An 18,992-nucleotide genomic window follows, 5' to 3' on the forward strand; every position below is an offset into this window, starting at 1 on the left:
AGTCCAACCCCCTGCCAAGCAGGAAACACCATCAGAGCACTCCTGACATATGGTTGTCAAGCCTCTGCTTAAAGACCTCCAAAGAAGGAGACTCCACCACACTCCTTGGCAGCAAATTCCACTGTCGAACAGCTCTTACTGTCAGGAAGTTCTTCCTAATGTTTAGGTGGAATCTTCTTTCTTGTAGTTTGGATCCATTGCTCCGTGTCCACTTCTCTGGAGCAGCAGAAAACAACCTTTCTCCCTCCTCTATGTGACATCCTTTTATATATTTGAACATGGCTATCATATCACCCCTTAACCTCCTCTTCTCCAGGCTAAACATGCCCAGCTCCCTTAGCCGTTCCTCATAAGGCATCGTTTCCAGGCCTTTGACCATTTTGGTTGCCCTCCTCTGGACACGTTCCAGTTTGTCAGTGTCCTTCTTGAACTGTGGTGCCCAGAACTGGACACAATTGATGAAGGAAAGGGAAGTGTGGGAAGGTAGGGAAGAGGTGAGTCCCAGATCTGCCCTTGGGGAGAAACTTGGGTAAATCAAAGGAGCAACTTGAGCACTATGCTACAATCGTCAGTTTTATTCTGTCAGTACATGTCTGTTTAGGGACGCGGGTGGCGCTGTGGGTAAAACCTCAGTGCCTAGGACTTGCCTATCGTATGGTCGGCGGTTCGAATCCCCGCAGCGGGGTGAGCTCCCGTCTTTCGGTCCCAGCTCCTGCCCACCTAGCAATTCGAAAGCACCCCTAAGTGCAAGTAGATAAATAGGTACCGCTTTATAGCGGGAAGGTAAATGGCGTTTCCGTGTGCTGCGCTGGTGCTGGCTCGCCAGAGCAGCTTCGTCACGCTGGCCACGTGACCCAGAAGTGTCTCCGGACAGCGCTGGCCCCCGGCCTCTTAAGTGAGATGGGCGCACAACCCTAGTCGGACACGACTGGCCCATATGGGCAGGGGTACCTTTACCTTTACATGTCTGTTTAATATACAGTTGAGTGAGCTACCGTAGAGCCAAACCAGATGATACGCAAGTGACCCACTCCTGGATACAGGTAGGTAGCCATGTTGGTCTGCCATAGTCGAAACAAAATTAAAAAATTCCTTCCAGTAGCACCTTAGAGATGTGTGCATGCACACGAAAGCTCACACCAATAACAAACTTAGTTGGTCTCTAAGGTGCTACTGGAAGGAATTTTTTTTTTATTTTGTTTCCACTCTTGGATGTCACTGTGTTTTTATTTCTACCTTAGAAACGGTCTTAGGGAGATTTGACTTTGATCAGCAATGTGTGGCTCTGTGGGTGTGTAGATGCCAGTCTTTCTTGTGCCCAAGCCCTTTCCTCAGGCTAGTTATCCCATCCAGTGGCAGAAAACATACAGGTACGAAGGACAATTAAGTGTTTGAAAGAGGCAGGATTCTTTCATGGACACATTCTTACTTGTTGCTTTGCATTTCTTTGGGCAATGGAGAAAAGTGAGGGAGAGAAGGGGGTGGGGCCTGTCTGCAAGGCTGTTACGGTTGCTTGGCTCTGGCTTGCTTCATTCAGCATCTGCATCCCTGCCCCGGCCTCTGTGCTGCTGCTGCTGCCTCCTCCTCTTCCTCCTCTGAGGCAGTGGAAGCTGAAGGCAGGGAGGGAGGAAGGGAGGGCAGTAGGGGCAGTCCGCCCCGGGTGGTGACAAAATGCCAGGTGGCACTCACCGTAGGGCCTGCAGCACGCCCGAGCCACACGTCTCTCCTGGGAGAGACATGGTGGCTTGGGGGCCTGCAGGTTCTGCACTGCCCCAAATGGTCTGCCCACCACTTTCCCCTCAGCTGTAGGGCAGCTGAGTGGGAGGAGGCAGGCAGACTCCTTGGAGGCCCTGTGGAGCATCCTGCTCCAGCTCACCCTGCCCTGTGGGCAGCTGGCCCCGCCCCTGGGTGCAGGGCATGCACGCCGCCCCAGGCACCCAATCGGCTTGCTCCACCACTGGCTGAAGGATGGCCAAAGCTCTGGGACAACTGAGCGCTATGGTGTTGACCTTGCGAGAGAAAGTGGCTGTGCTGGAGGCAGACCTGGGCACCTGCCAGAGCCATTTGGAGCAGAAGAGCTGCACCTCAAAGCCCAGACTGGTGTCCTTATTTTCATTGGAGGAATGTTGGATGGCATGCAATGCATCCCAGCTCTCATGTGAGACAATCAGATGCAGAAAGAGAGAATACGCTCACTAAGCCATTGCAATCCACTGTAAGACGCTCACCACGGGTGGTGCCCCTCTGGGACTCTCTCTGGGACACTCCCATGGGCAGTGGACTCACTGAGTCTTCCTACCCCAGCCACTGCTGAGGCTCACAGTGGAGAAGGAAAACTAGAAAGCAATTTGCTGGGATCCCACCAGGAGAGAATCGCCAGGAGGTGGAGCCAGTGTTGCTGGCTTTCCTCAGTACAAAATAAAGCCTCTGTTAAACATTATTTGCAGGCCGGCAATCGATGTGCTCAGCCACAAACGACTTTTATTGAAGCACCAAATGAATTATGCGACGTCCTGCTCCAAGTCTTCCACTGCACATTATTCCCGCCGCGGCTTCAGATTTGCGCCACTTTCTTCATGCGAAGGTGTATCCCTTTGTGGGAACGCAAGACGATCTGAGGGGTGGGGATAGGCGCAGGCTGAGTCGGGTCAGGCGAAAGCTCGAACCGAAGCAGAGTCAGGGCCAGGGCCACTTTCATCTCGTTCATGGCGAACTGCTGCCCAATGCAGTTCCTGGAAGGACGAAGAGAGTGGGTTACAACAGAGAACCTCAGCTTGCAGAGACTCCATGCTAAACCTGAACCTTCCTGCAAATGCCCTTGGCCCAAGGCTGGAGAACCTCCCTGGACTGTTTGATGTGGCCCATGACCTCCCCTGCAGCAGCTGACCCCCCTAAGTGTGGCAATTTGGCTTGCCCAAAAAAGTCTCATTTGTACAAATAGGTCCTATACCCCCTAGGTCCTGAATTGAAGGGGGGCAGGGGATTTTCAGGGTATGGGAGCTGGAGAGGGAAGGAATAGCCATCCTTTCCCCCGCCTGCTTCCCTCCCCTGAAAACTGTCCCAGGTAACAATTAGACATGGGGCAGGGGCGGAATTCCACTAATGTCAATGGAAGCTTCTTTCTAACTATCCTATGGGTGAGGGATAGGGAGGCTGCTGGGAAAGGGGAGAGATAAAGAGAGGAGGGGAGGATGAATAGCAAGGAAAAGAGAGAGAAGCTGGGTGTGCACACACATCCAGACAGGTGCATGTGTAAGTACAGATGCGTGGGGATAATGCTTAGGGGTGCTTGTGTGTGCAAATGGAAGGATGCTGTGAGCATGGCAGAAGGGGGAGCAGCTCTACCCCCCCACACACACTTTTGGCACCATTTCCACCTTAGGTCATGGGTGGGGAACTTCAGGATCTGGCCACACCTACTGCATCCTATGCACCTGCCCCCCCCCCAATCACTGGCATGCAATTCTCATCAGATTATCCATAAGGGACTTTGGTCCCCGGGCAGAGGGAGCATGTTCTCCCCCCCTACTGTAGGTGGGAATATATGTGCAGAGAGCATTGGGGGATAAGCCCAAATTAAAGCTCCTGTCGGCCAAAGGCAGGGGGGGGGACCTCTTTTCCATGTGACTGTGCCCAAAGGAATTGTGAAGTAGTAGGGGGCAGTGCAGAGATTCAGGACAAAGTGCTGGGCCCTGCAGCCCAGGCAGGGGTTTGGGGGGGTGATGCAAGAGAGCAAGTGGTAGTGGCAAACTGATAGGAAGCCACCTTCCCCTTCACTTCCCCAGAAACGACTCTGGGCCACAAGCAAGGTGGAAACTGAGGAGGGAGAAAGGAGCAACCCAGATGCCAAAAAGCTGCTTTTTAAAAAAGTGGGCAACAGTGGCAGGGAGAGAGGAGAGGAGGATCTGGGGCAAAAGAAAGTAGACTAGTGGAATGGCCAAAGTAGCAGGGGAGGGGTGGAAGTAGAAAGCATGCCCTGGATGCCACCTTACCCAGGACTCCTGCAGGATTCCCCTCACCTCCCCCATAGATGGAAGATAGTAACGACGACCTCTCTGCAAGATTGGAGCTACCCAGAAGTGACTTTGTTGATATCCCCCATGCTAAAAATGCATTTTAAATTCATTTTCACTATGCCAAGCTTACAGAGTCTTCAGAGTTTAGCTTTTCCACTACGATTTAATATCTTAAACACTGCTCTAGTTTACATCTATATTATATAAACGTCACCGTGGCCCAGCAGAGAAAGGCAGGAAGGCATGAGAGTTTCTGTTGGATACATTCTCAGGAGAAAACCTCAGAGGATCAAACACCTAAAATGAAAACATTTATTATTAAAAAAAAGAAACAAAGCCCAAACATCAGTTTGACATTTAAAAAGCCATAGAATGTTAATCAGCCCAACCCTGGTGGAAGAGAAACGTTTTTATTTGGTGCCTAAAAATATGCAATGAAGGCACCAGGGAAGTCTCCCTGGGGAGAGCATTCCACAAGCCAGGAGCCACCGCAGAAAAGGCCCGTTTCCGTTGCCACCTACTGAACCCTTCATGGAAAAGGCACTCGAAGAAAGGCCTCAGATGATTATCACAGGGACTGGGGCAGTTCTTATGCAGAGAGGTGGTCCTTAAGGTATTGCAGTTTTGAGCCATTTAAGGCTTTATTGCTCAAAACCAGTACTTTGAATTGGGCCTGGAAACTAATTGGCAGCCAGTGCAATCAGGCCAGGAATGGTGTGCTCAAACCAGCTTGCCCCGGTGAGCAACCTGGCTGCTGAATTCTTCACCAGCTGAAGTTTCTGTCTCACTACAGTAATCTAACCTAGAGGTTACCAGAAGATAGACAACAGAAGTTAGGCTATCCCTATCCAGATAAGGGCGCAGCTGGGCTACCAGTCAAAGCTGATGGAAGGCGCTCCACACTATCTTGGCTATGAGTCTTAGGGGACCTGCTCCCTGCCTTGCAGGCCTCTTTCACCTGGCCCAGGAGGGCAGGGACTGGACTGACTGCAGCTACAAAACGAAGGCTGCTGAGGATGCCAGAGACATCTTGGCTGCAAGGCTTGGGGGACTGTTGGTGTGGGTTTGTTGTTGTTCTTGCTGTTGTTATTTAGGGAGGGGAGATGTATTTGGGAGCAGAGGAGCTGTGGGGAGAAATGGGAACCAATCACAGGGGTTCAGGGTAGGGGGGGTATGGTGTGGGAGGTGGGGCAGGCCAGGTAAGGGGCACAGGTGACTGTGCCATGTGTCAGCCCCTCCTCCAACATGGGGAATTGCAGTCAGCCCTTAGGTCTGCAGCTGGTATTGCTGAATGCCTGATCGTCTTGGAGCAAGAACTCCCTCATCCATGAACTGATTGTGGATAAGGAGGACCTTTGCTGCATTAAAAGCTTGTTTTTGCAGAGTGAATAGTATTCAGCAATGACTTCACACTAGCAAACTGAAGGAGCATTGTTTCCTTAAAGTGAAATAGCTAGAATACCAAAGTACCATACCTCAGGATCCTTCCATACGCTGGGATTCTTGTGGATGAGATGAATGCTTATCGCAACCCAAGTTCCTGGGAAGCAGTCAACATGGAAAAAATGTCAAGTTGTGTTATCTGATTGTTGAGGGAGTAACCATAGTGTTAAAGTGGGTTTGAGGCAGCAAAGCTTCAGATTTAAAGTCACAAATATTGTAATGACCATTTTGAATTCACCTAGGAGAAGTGATTCATTGCTAAAGGGCTCTTGCTATAATCTATAACTCACTTTTACAACGGAAGACAATGTGGGTCACATCTATAAAGACAAATTCTGGCTATGTGAGTGGAACAAAATGAAGCAAACCTTCAGGTAAAGTCCGTCCATCAAAGAATGTGATAGGTTTGCTGAGCTCTCGGGACACTCCTGGCACTGGAGGGTAAAGGCGGAGGCTCTCTTTAATGCATAGGGTACAGTAGGTCATCTTGCCAAGGTCATCCCTGAGGAAAAAGAAACGCAAGTCAATAAAACAGGGAAAAGTTCATCCCAAGCAGCCCAGCTCTGTTCCTCAGGCAGACCAGTCCTATGTTCTCACTGTGCCAGGAGCTGTTATGCTGGTGCCACCATAATGTTGTTGAGAGTCCTACGCTCCCTCAGCAGATGGGGCACAATAACTGCAGGAGAACCAAATGCTAATGCAATGCCACCAACACAATGTGAAAATGCAATGTGGGCAAAGGGTGGGGTCGAGCGGAAGAAAGGGATTTGTAGCATTATTATCAATTTATGATGGGGTGGAAGGTTCACAGGCTATGAAGGACTTACTCACAAATTTATTGACAGCTGCATGAATTATTATAGCTAGGAAGTGGAAGGGGCAAGCAGAATATAACATGGAAGAAAGGTATAAAGAGGTGTGGATTATAGCTATTAATGATAAATTAACATGTGCCATTAAGGTAAGACGGGAATCTGAGGAGATATGGAGGGGGTTTGTAGAATTTGTACTGTTAAAATGGAAAGGGGTCAAACCATTGCAAGAAGTGTTCAAATTTTGGGAGGCTGGATAGTTACGATGGAATGGTCTTGGTGGTGAAGGGCATATATTTATTTATTTATACTTATTTATTTATGATTATTACTTTGTCAAAATAAAAAATAAATAAAAAGGGGGGAGAAAGGGATTTGTTCCTTTGCCTCTCCCTTTGCCCCTCTCTCACCACAAATTACAGGCAGCAATGACAAAGCAATGGAAACTGGTGGGGATGATCAGGAGGCAATGTTTCTGGAGCCCTACTCACTTTAGGGTTAAGGATCAGCCAAGTACAGTGGTACCTCGGGTTACATACGCATAAGGTTGCATATGCTTCAGGTTACAGACTCCGCTAACCCAGAAATAGTACCTCGGGTTAAGAACTTTTTCGTCAGCATGAGAACAGAAATCATGCTCCAGCGGTGCAGCGGCAGCAGGAGGCCCCATTAGCTAAAGTGGCGCTTCAGGTTAAGAACAGTTTCAGGTTAAGAACGGACTTCCGGAACGAATTAAGTACTTAACCCAAGGTACCACTGTACTGAGGCAACCTCTGGCCAGAGCCTTGAGATGGGCTGGGTGGTCTCTCCTGCAAGCTCCCCCCACTGTACCCCTGCTTTGCTTGGCACATCCTTGGGAAAATGGGTGTGTTCTCCTAAATTCCCTGTATTGTGGAGAAACTGTCCAATAAAAATGCGCACTCACCAGTGGATGGTGTCACGTTCCCCCAGAATGGCCTTGATCTCCTCCCTGCATTTCTGCTGATGTTCCGGATTTGTTGCAAGGCAATACAGCAGCCAGGAGATCCCACTGGCTGTGGTATCGTGGCCTTCAAACATGAAAGTGTCCACCTCAGCACGCAGATCTTCATCAGATAGCCCACTCCCATCTTCATCCTAAAGATGGATAAATGTCACCTGGGGTTCATTCAGGAATCCATTGTTTCTGACCCTTTGCACAATGCATCTGCAAAACTGCATGATTTGCAACATTCATTTTCACAGAATGTGGGTTTTCTTGGCACAGAATGAAGAACTAGCAGCATTCTGCCGTGCCAAAAGGCAGGATAAATATGATGTCACCATTTCTTCTTTGAAGACAAAAAGAAGTCAGTACAGATGTTGAAACACTGGTGCAATATTTTCCTTCAATCATATTTTGTTCCTCCCCCTCTCCAAAAAAGAAAAAGAAAAAAGAGCGGCGCACTGCTTTCTCCATCATATGAAACTTCCAAACATTCCAAGGAAAGCTCTGGGACAGTGAATTAGTGAAGCTTCACCTCGAGTATGCAAAATTACAAATGATGGTTGCAAGATCCTACATTCAAGTTAAAAGTGTCACCAGTATTACAAGTCACTTGGAAATCACAACTATATTTGGTGCAACAGATTCAAATATTGAAATGACTATTACCCACCCACCCACCCACTACTCACTTTGGCAAAGAGAAGGATGTCGAGAAAATCAAGGTGCCGCTTTTTCTGGATCTTTTGGAGTTCTTCTTCATCCATCAGAGATTTCCTTCTCTCTTTGATTATCTTATCTGTGTCGGAAAATGAATACTATAACAGCTCATCAGAAATTACTAGCTCACTGATCAGATTCGTTAAGATGACTATGTTTAGTCCCATACACATTTCTGGATAAGTGAATGTTTGCCATAGAATCATAGAACTGTAGAGTTGGAAGGAATCCTTTGGATCATCTAGTCCAACCCCCTGCAATGCAGGAATATGAAGCTGTCCCACACAGAGACTGAACCTTCAACCTTGGTGTTATCAGCACCATGCTAGTGTATTTTAATGTGCATGAACCACTAATATTCTTTTTTAAAGACTCCATCTCTTACATACTTCATCAAGTATGTTCACATCTACTATATTCATTTGGAGCAAGGACTCTTATACCACATTCAGCGTTTCCCACAAAGACTTATGGGAACTGAAGCTTGTTAGAATTCTTGCTGAGAATTGTTCCACTTCCTCTTGAGGCGCCACGGAAGATGGCTGACAATACCATCGCTCCAGCTCCCACAAGGTAATTAGAGGCTGAGATGGGAGTAATCAGCCTCTCAAATTCTTCCCGGTGTAAGGGAAGATGCAGTCTCATCTGCAGATGCCCAATAAACCACCCCCAAGTTCATAAAGAAGGAGGGGGTGGGGGCACTGGATGGAAGGGAGTTTGGATCTCCTGGACGCTGTCCCCGCGAGCGCACTAAGTTCCATTTCTTAAGATGAAAAATTGGATTTAAGTTTTGGACATGCTTCGAGTGAGGTGGTGAAAATTAATCTGCCAATTAAGCCAGCCACTGAGGTGCCAAGAGAGACGGAGAGGAAGAAAGAATAACATCTAAGAATAACATCTAAGTTGGTATGTTGGAATGGAATGGAAAAGGAGGGGGGTAAAGCTTTTTTTACTATGATTTATTACAATACCTGACAACCCCCCCCCCCAGAAGAACCATTTACATTATTTACAGCAAGTGAGATGGGAAAATATAAACTGTGTGGAAATAACAATATTATATAATTAAATCTTTTGTTTTTTGAAATGCTTGGAAGAAGATAAAAGACCCTCCAAATACTGATATTAGAAAGAAGCAGGATCTCGTTAGCCGCTGGAGACACTTCAAAAAACTTTGGAAAGACTGAGCTGCAGAGATAAATAGTCATAGGGGGAGGTGAGCTCTTAATTTGTTATTATATCTGCACTTCAAGTCCGATTTGGCAAATCTGCCCTGGAAAGGCTAATGTTTGATGCAACCAGTCTGGGAAAATTAATGAGCAAATGCCTAGATTTGATTTCATCGGAACTGAGAGAAGATGGCGTCTGCCAGCAGCGGAATGACTTTTGGACTGATTCGGCATAAACACCAGCGTGTGAGGAGATACTGCAACAATAGGCTTACAAGCTGCAACAATAGGAGAGTCAAGCATACAAAATTCACACAGAAGCACATCATTGCTTACTTCAACTCGCCTTCAACTCAGAGGCCATGAAAGAAGAAAGGTTAACAACAGGAAGATTTAAAGGAACTATTGGAAACTCAAGGCAGTAGAGATATAAGATGATCAGAGCCCCCACCCCAAACTTGAAGCATAGGAAGTCCCCCCAAAAAATTATAATTTGGCAGAATATTTGGACTATATGATATGTATTTGTATAATTTGGAATATTTAATGTGATTTGATTGGACTGTTAAAATGGAAAATTTAATAAAAATTGTTTTTTTAAAAAGAGAGAGAGAGAGAATAGTTAGGAGGCCCTTAATAAACTATAGTTCCCATGAGCCTTCGGGGGAATCCCCATCTGATAAAGTGATATACGAGTGCTTTAAATGGATGATGTGGATGTGACTTTTATTTCATGACAATTTTAATGTTTTGCATGCTAAACTCTGGAGGATTCCCATGACCTTCACACAAGAAAGAGATGTATAGGGAAACAGGAGGACTATAAGCAACATATGGTAATCAAAGCTAATCACTATGTTCAAGCTAGTGGCCTCATTCACACAACCTTTTAAAATAACGTGAACCCCCTCAGAACAGATTTAGGGAGACATGCAGGGGAAAGAGAGGGAAAGTCCTATTGTGCGAGCATCTTTTTTTGCACTGACCGGATGGTTCCTTATCCACTGCATTGGATACAAGCTTAAATGTGTATGGCCGCTTCTCTATTCTCTGGGTCAGTAGCAGCTGGCATTGCTTGAATCGACTTCTAAAATCTAAAGCAGAAAAAGAAAGAATGATTCAGGGAAATTACCTGTATGATGATGGGCAACCTGGCAAGCCTTCCGAAACCGATATCCTTCGGGGGTAAACCAGTAAATCAAATCACTCTGACCCAGGATTGTATGCAGTCTGGTGTACACTAAGCAACACAGATCCATGACAGCTTGGACGTAGGAATTCTCCCTGAAAGTCAAATGATGAAATCCTGGTTTTGATGCCAAATCTTACCAATGAACATTGTTCTTACAGTATAGTTTTAAAACATTAAATTAACACTGTGCCACCAAATCAGCTCTGTGGCACCAAATCGTACAACAAAGCACATGAATAGGTGAATATTTCAAAATGTGAAAAGGGTGTGAGAAAGCTCTGGCTTTTCACTTGCTAATACTGCTGTTACCTCTTATAAATACTATATTAAAAGTTCAATTTTATTTTATTTTTGAGAAGGAAAGGTTACTACACTAATATAAACAACATTTTCTCAATGACATAATGTTTATGCATAATAAGAAAAATCTGGTTATTTTTGTAAGCTACTGGAGTTTTCATCTAATTACATAAGCAATCAGTGCTGAATCAGATCATAAGAGAATCCCAAACATTTGTGCAAATAGCACTGAATGTTATGTTGTTGCCACATGTGGTAGTTTAAGTGGGCATCAACTGTGTATTTCAGAGCAGTGAACTATGGTGTGGAATGCAGAAAGTAAATTCAGGAGAGCCAGCTGGATCTGTTAAAATTACCGATCAGTACATTCCTAGTCTGTGAGAGGAGGCTTTTGTCTCAGAGCTAAAAGACACTAATACTACTAACCTGTCCATTTGGCAGTTGCTGTTATAACTGAAGGCACATTTCATGATGCTGTCAAGAGTCATCAAGCTCACGTGTTCAAAGAGCTCCACTGATTTACCTTGTGTGATCAGCTGTTCCCATTTATCCTAAGACAAGAGATGAGCAATGGTTCATAGCTAATCTCACCGCTGATGTTCTCAGAGTGTAAAACCGATTCTAGCTTTTTTAGACCATGGAAAAAGCACATTGCGCAAAGCATAAAAGAGGGGTGTGTTTGCGAGATCTCCCTATACTGGTTGGTGGGCCTAACTCTGAAAGAGCCTAACATCCAAAGGACTTGGAAAGATTTCCTGAATATTTCTGGTAGAGTAAGGCATATAGAGTCTAGTCCCTATGGGGGATTTTTAAGTAGGAAAATATTAGTATGAAGACAGATAAGTTCCAAATAATGGATCTCTCCCTTTTGCGTGTCTGGAGCCTGTCTACTGCATTTTCTCTTTGTACTCTGGGTCTCAGCAATTTCTCTTCCAGCTTTTGAGAATCCTTCATTCCCAGCTCTGGGGCACACATTGCAACTATGTCTCTTAAGAATAGACTTCGGGCACATCCAACTTTACTGCGACTTTATCAAGTGGCAGAAGAATCAGAACTGCATCCGTCTCCCCTTTTTCTGCCTCCCGACACACAGATTTGAAGCAAACTTTTCTTGAGCTTTGATTGTTAGCAACCTGTCTGATGTGCTTTATACCCTAAGACAAATGACCCTTATTCATGGCTCCCATATAGGCTGCAGCCCCTTGATAAAATAACGAGACAATGTTTTAAACTTGTCTCTTGATGGCTTTCATTGCTCCTTGTTCCTTTTCTATGTTGCTGTTTTTGAAAGCCACCTTGAACTGCGGAAGATATTTTAAGTAAATATAAATGGTATGGAAAAACGCCGGGTGCATCCTTCACCAGCCTGGTGTACCCCAGATGTTTTGGACCAAACTCCCAGCAGCCCCAGCTAGCTCAGCGATTGGGGCTAATGGGAGCTGCAGCCTGGAGGGCACCAGGTTGGCACAGACTGATCTGGTGTATAAAACAGGTGTAATCCAACTCATTACTTTAGAATTCTACAAATCCTGCTGCCCGCTAACAACAACTTTCTCAGCAACTGCATAGCTGTCAAGTGTCCCTTATTTGAAGGGACAGTCCCTTATTCCAGCGCCATGTCCCGCTGCTGTCCCTTATTGATGGATGTCCCTTAAATGTCCCTTAAATGATGACCCTTAAATTTCCTCTCCCTCTCTCCCTGCCGGCCAGGGAGGCGGGAGGCTCCAACTGTGTTGCTTGGCTGTGTTGCTCACCCAATAAGAAATCTAAGAACGACTGGGGGGTGGAGCTTGCATGCCTTGTGTGTGGCTAGTTAATGCAAGCTGAGGGGGTTTTTAAATGCTGGACGCCATTTTGTTGCACGTGCCGCTGCAAACTTTGCAGTGCAAAGGCAGGCCAGGGAGCCATCTTAAGTTGAGGCTGCATAGGCCTTGTGGTGCATGTGATTCAGATTCTATTCAGTTGAACCTCTGCTTACAAAGTTGGTTGGACAGTGTTCTCGAAGCTACCAGCATGAGTTTGACCAGACTGCAGGAGGACAGGAAGACTGGAGTGCCTGGAACAGGTGAGGCTGCAGGTCCCTTATTTTGGCTGCTGGTCCCTTATTTTCAAGGCTGCTGGTCCCTTATTTTCAAATCTGTAAGTTGATAGCTATGCAACTGTCCCAAGACTTTGGCATTGTTTCCTCAGGGAGGCCCAACTGTCTTCTTCCCTACTGATTTTTGAGTGGAGGGTAAACACTTTTTAGTATTATTTTTTTTAAAAGCATTGGGAAATATAGTATTAACAGAACGCTAGTACAAATCAAGTCAGCCTCACAAACAGTGGAAGTATTGCTTTGCACTGTAAATTTTACAGCAACAGTAGACAGCAAGCAACATTTTATGGCATGAATTTAGGGTGCATGGAGGGGAGAAGAGGAAGTTAGAGAGGAAGCTGGCTTAGATCAGACAGGGAGAGAAAGACAAATAAGCTTTAACACACTAAGATAGAGTACCGCTCCACCTACTGTTGGAGCAGACTAACAACTCCTTCAGTAGCCAATACACGGATCTAACTATGCATTATTGCTTCACTCCACCATATAGTACAATCTCATTTTTATATTTCAACTTTTGGTTGAATATTAATTGAAATGATTTTAACAAAGCAGCATCAGCAACAACAACATGTTCCAACAAAGCCAAGCAGTTAGGTCGATTCCCGCAACAGGACTTACCAACATTGTTTTTGTAGACTCTGCTATCAGCGTCACATAGGGTTTCAAAATGGAATAATGGAAACCTGGAGTGAGAAGCTTTCGATGCTGTGCCCACTTTGGCCCATGCAGGACGAGCAAGCCTTTCCCTGGAGGAACACAGACATTTTCTTTCAATTGAGCATCTACAAACATAAGAGTCTTGGTATATCAAACAGAACAATCTTCTCTAGTCATCAGAATTCAGCTGCAATTGTTTTCTTTCTCTCTCTGTTTATTTCCTCCAGTCACTGGAGAAACAGGTACCTGATATAAGTAGAGAAAAAGATGGGAGCTTTTGAGATGTCGATCAGAACCACAGATTGCTTGGATTGAGGATCTAGTTGGCAGTTCTATTGTAGCTGGGGGGGTGGCGGGGCTGGCGCTGTGTGTCTAAACCACTGAGCGTCTTGGGCTTGCCAATCATAAGGTCGGCAGTTTGAATCTGTGCAACGAGGTGTGCTCCCATTGCTCTTTCCCAGTTCCTGCCAACCAAGCAGTTCAAAAGCATACCAGCACAAGTAGATGAATAGGTACCGCTATGGCAGGAAGGCAAACAGCTTTTCCACGTGTTCTGGCTTCCGTCATGGTGTTCCGTTGCACCAAAAGCAGTTTAGTCATGCTGGTCACATGACCCGGAAAGCTGCCTGCAGACAAGCGCTGGCTCCCTTGGCCTGAAAGCGAGATGAGCGCCACACCCCATAGTCGAATTTGACTGGACTTAACCGTCCAGGGGTTGTTTACCTTTTTTACCTTTCTATTGTAGCCAAATGGCAAAAAATTAGACACATTTTGTCACAATCTGCCCTAAGGTTCTTGATTTTGTAGTATCAATCAGGCCTTTTCAATTTCATGTTTGCACTTATGGCTTACTTGCTGTCTGTCTGGTTTGAGTGAACATGTTGTGAATTTTCTATACTTGTTCCTTGCTCTACAGGTCTCTCCCCCCTTCCTTCCTTCCTTCCTTCCTTCCTTCCTTCCTTTCTTTCTTTTCTCTCTCTTACTCTTTTCCGCCTGTAGCAGCTCTATAAAAATAGGTGGAGGTTCATTGGGCTGGGGTTCATGTTTCAAACACAGCAAGTTGCCTTAAGCATGCATGCCACCTGTCGTTCTGATGCCTCAGTGCTCAAAGGTGACACTGCATTACACAATAGTTTACTCCCCACCCCCTTCTTGAAAATAAGTATGGGGACTGATGTGGAATTCAAACCTGAAACGTAGAATTGTGCTGTGGCCGTGTGTATAAAATGTCATTCCAATATCTAAAGTTAAATGTAGCTAAAGTATTGCAAACAAACAGGGTGGTATCCCACATTCCTATTCTGCTAGTGCAAGAGGCTTCTGCTTGTGCAACGGAACTTTCCCCTCCTCTCCTCTGCAGCTTCCCACACACTCTCAAAACCAGATCTGGTGGTTGGAGACCCCTAGGAAAGATTTTGAGGGCACATGAGGGCTGCAGGGAGGAGGAGAGGATGGTGAAGTCCCACTGCATGAAGAGAAATCTGCTCACAAAACAGTGCATTTCCCCCTGTCTGCAATTTTATTAGTTCATAACACTTTGTAGACTTTTCTTCTAGTTTTCAGAAATCATACCTAAATAGCCCAGCTAGTATCTGGATCCAGTTCACTATCCTATTGGATTCTATTTATTTATTTAAATATCTTCCAAAATAAATGTCATGGGCAGTATACTTAAGAGGAAAATTAAAAAAAACAAAACCCAAAACATTTAAAATCTAGATGTGGAATGCCCATGCCAACAGTCCCAGAATGTACACCTTTTTAATTCCTAGAGAACCTATGCTATTTACAGTATTTATGAACTTCCATTAATTCTTCTTCATAATAAAGGCCTCAAACAAACATACATACCTATCCATGGAGTTATGTTCCGATAGGCCAAGCTGTCCTTTGGTTCTGTAAAGGGCAAGAGATAAAGTGAAGAAAAGCAAAGAAGACAAAACTAAGTACTAACTCATAGCACCTGTATTTAGAGACAAGACCATAAAGCTGTGAGTGGTGCATTTACTAATGTAGCAAACCAGTTCCCACATGATTCAGGATGATGGTAAATGTGAAAGAATTGCACAGGATATTGCATGTCCATCTAGATAGGAACACAGGCAGATCTTTTGCAATTCTAATTGAATAAGCTAGCAACTAAATGCTGTTGTGCATTATTGCGCTGATTTAAATGTCTGCTGGAAACAGCCAATCCTCCTAGCCTATCTCTATCCGGGGTGTAGCCGGGTGGGTGGGGGAGTAAATAAGTAAAAATAACTAACTGACCAATTGTGTCACAGATAACTTGGTTCTGCCCCCCCTGGCTGCCCCCCCATAAAATAAATCCTGACTACAACCATGCCCCCTTCATTGAGAAGTCCTACAAGGGTCTCCCGCTATGTGTGTGTGGCTTACCAAAAGTCAGATACAGCAACCATCAGCTCCCCAACTCCTGATATTCCATTCCACTCCTTTGGGGAAACCTGGTTTTTCTGCTGCATAGGTCAGATTTACTTACGGGCAACATGGAACACCATGCAAATCTGGTGGATAATATAGCATCTGTGACTTCCCTTTTCCTTACTGTGGATAACTGGAACTTATCACTGGCATCTGCAACTTGTTGTATCAGAATAACTAGGATGTCAACAATGCACATGTACCCCAATCAACCAGATATCAATGCCTTTTTTTTTTTTACCTGCTCTTGCGAGTAATGGTTTTGCATAATCAGGGTGTGTGATGTTTACACAGGCAGAGAATTTCCCAAACCACAAAGGAAAGGCAAATGGATACAGAAGGCTCCAGTTTTCTACCTTCTGGAAAACCTTGGAAACAGGTAAGAGCTGCAACAAATTAAGAGAGCAAAGAAGGAGGCGAAGGTGGAATATTTTCCTGAAGGGATCAGAACAAACATTCAATCTAAATTATGCTTGAGAGTGATAGAACTAGGATCCAGCGCAATACGGGAGAAGGAATAAACCTGGAATTTTAACTATAAAACTAAACTATAAAATAAAATTTCAATTAAAATGCGTACTGAAAGAAAAAAAATTTCTTCACTAGGTTGGTAAAGAAAAAGCATTTTATATGTGTTGGAGATTGTGTAACTGCACAAGGGGAACATGAACATGGAAATAATGCCTGGAAGAATAAACATAACAAAACAGAACAGAAAAGATATAAACCACAGCAAGACCCATGGACTTAATTCTCCAGGCTATTTCCTGAACACAGAAAAACTGGTTTGGCCTATATTTTGACATTGCTAAATTTGGCATCTGGCACCCAGAAATGAGAAGGGGGTCCAGGAATTAGAAGGGGAGCCCAGGCACACCACAAATTTTAACAATATATTGTCTCTGGTCTGCTTCATCTGAGCAGAACTTTATCCCAATCTCTGATCAGAGAAGTGTGGGAAGACAAACTCCATGCCGCAAAATGTGGCTGTGGCTGTAGCTGTGGCTGTTAATGTAAATGGCTCAAGGGGCAGTATTAAACTAAGCCTTAATCAGAGTAGACTCACTGAAATTTATCAAACTAACTTAATCATCAACATTAATTTCAATGGGTCTAGTCTGAGTAGAACTCACTTGAATGCCACCTAAGGTTCATAAACATGCAAGGTGACATTGGCCAATCTAGAAAAACAAGTCATTGTGTTTTCAGGTCACCAGACCTAAAGGCAGTGTCAAAGGTCTGCTGCCTTTCTGATTCAGGTTCGGCCTCATACTTCAGAAATTTACAATGTAACCTTTTCCTCCAGGCTGAGTTGCTACCAATCCGAGCTCCATGGGCCAGTGGTCTGACCCCATATAAAGGCATCTTCCTTGTTCTAATTGCTTCTGTTAACTTAATAACAATTTATTATTTATACCCCGCCCATCTGGGTGGCTCCCAAGAGAATAATAATAATAATAATAATAATAGATAAAAAGTGATAAAACATCAAAAATTAAAAACCTCCCTAAACAGGGCTGCATTCAGATGTCTTCTAAAAGTCAGATAGTTGTTTAATCAAAGCACATACCGGTAAATAATGCGTGTTTTTATTTATTAATAAATGATACAATCCATTAATAATAATGTCTCTTAATAGTTGTGAATTTTACTCAGCTGCAAGCAACACCTCTTTGGATCGGGGATGGGGAAACTTTTTCAGCCACATTTCCTTGTGGGCAAAGCTTCTACCAAGGAGGGGGAATGGGCACAGTAATGAAAGTAAATGTCACCTTTGTACCGTAGTAGGCGAGTTTTTACGGGCACTCACAAGCCCCTGGGACGGGTGGCCCTGGGTGGAGGATTCAGAAGAGTGTGTCAGGCGCTCCGGATAATGCTGGACCCGTCCCTCACCCCCACCCCACCTCGCGATGCTTTGTGCGCTGCGGCGGCGTCCGGATTTGAAGCTGCTTTTCTCCCATGCACAATAAGTCTCCTCTCTTTTCGCCTACCTCAGAGATGTGCCCATACAGCCAGTGGGTGGGGGGCCCCGGGAAAGAGCTCAAAACCTTCAGTAGCTCCTGCCTCCGGCGATGCAACTGGATGACTTTGACCAGCACGCACGTTAGGCAAAAGACAATCGCCAAGTGCCAAATCCGCGACAGATCCATTGCAACAGCAGGAAGGCGTGGAGCAAGTGGGCTTCAGAGCAGGACGCGGCCTGGATCAATGTGCCTCCCACGGACAGACGAAGGCGGCGCTTCCTGCATATTATGGATGACTTCGGGGCAAAGTGTATGCAATCGCGCAGTTGCCCAAACTACCGGGTCGCCGTCAGAAAGGAAGAAGCAACCGAGGCCTCTGGGAACCTGGGCGATCGGAGAGATAGGAGCAGCTTTCTGCGGCGGGGGCGCGGGGCTGTGTCTGCAGGGAAAGGGTTAAAAAGCATTGCAATTGCTGCTGCTGCTACCGCCGCTGCCAGGCGTAGAGCTCCTGAGGCAGACTGCAGCCTCTGTGGTTGGATTAAAACTAACCCAAAAAACCCACGTCACTTATATTGTTGCCGCTGTCCTCGGTCATGAAAGTATTCAACCAGAATTAAATATAAGATGATCCAAAGGTCCGCCCATTCCAGCATCCTGTTTCGCAAAAACGGCCGACTGGGATTTAGATACACGCTTCATATGATCCTGGAGGCAGTATACAGCTATCAGTGATCAGCAGCCCTGGATAGACTCTATATCCATGAATTTGCCTAATCCCCGTTTAAAACTGTCAAAGTGAGTAGCCATCGACACCACATCTTGTGGCAGCAAGATAATATAATGATGATGAAGCAGTATTTAACAGCCAAAATATGGGAGAAGAATGATGAGCAGGTGATGTAGATGCAAATGATACCCCAATGATACACCTGCACCTCCAGGATAGAATCATCAATGAGATGGCATTGAGTTGCATCATCGTCAATGCTTGGCCATTGACAGCCAAAGAGGGAAACACAAATAAGGAACTGGTTTAGTTTTCTTTTCCTCTTACATATTTTGGCTATTACTGGCATAGATTCCCAAACAAAATGCTGGACCCCACAGTTTACTGTCAACTTGCAGAAGACAATCTTCAAAACGTATGGTAGCAGCTGACAGCATGGTGAGGTGGTGGCACTCACCTAAACATCTGACAGGTGAGTTGCCACT

The 18,992-nt window shown here is 45.3% G+C and overlaps 1 protein-coding gene across 1 annotated transcript; it reads right to left on the reverse strand.

The window, feature by feature from the left end:
• Positions 1-2,458: 2,458 nt before the first annotated feature.
• LOC128415825 (cytochrome P450 4B1-like) lies at positions 2,459-18,510 on the reverse strand. The gene is made up of 12 exons (XM_053392539.1): positions 17,808-18,510; positions 16,058-16,202; positions 15,226-15,270; positions 13,336-13,463; positions 11,043-11,167; positions 10,257-10,408; positions 7,928-8,034; positions 7,197-7,387; positions 5,828-5,961; positions 5,492-5,556; positions 4,231-4,313; positions 2,459-2,732 (listed from the first exon to the last, which is right to left on the reverse strand). The coding sequence occupies exons 1-12, from the start codon at positions 17,964-17,966 to the stop codon at positions 2,555-2,557; spliced, it is 1,512 nt and encodes a 503-aa protein (XP_053248514.1). The 5' UTR covers positions 17,967-18,510; the 3' UTR covers positions 2,459-2,554.
• Positions 18,511-18,992: the final 482 nt, after the last annotated feature.

Source organism: Podarcis raffonei, chromosome 6, assembly GCF_027172205.1.
Source record: "Podarcis raffonei isolate rPodRaf1 chromosome 6, rPodRaf1.pri, whole genome shotgun sequence".
Taxonomy (NCBI): domain Eukaryota; kingdom Metazoa; phylum Chordata; class Lepidosauria; order Squamata; family Lacertidae; genus Podarcis; species Podarcis raffonei.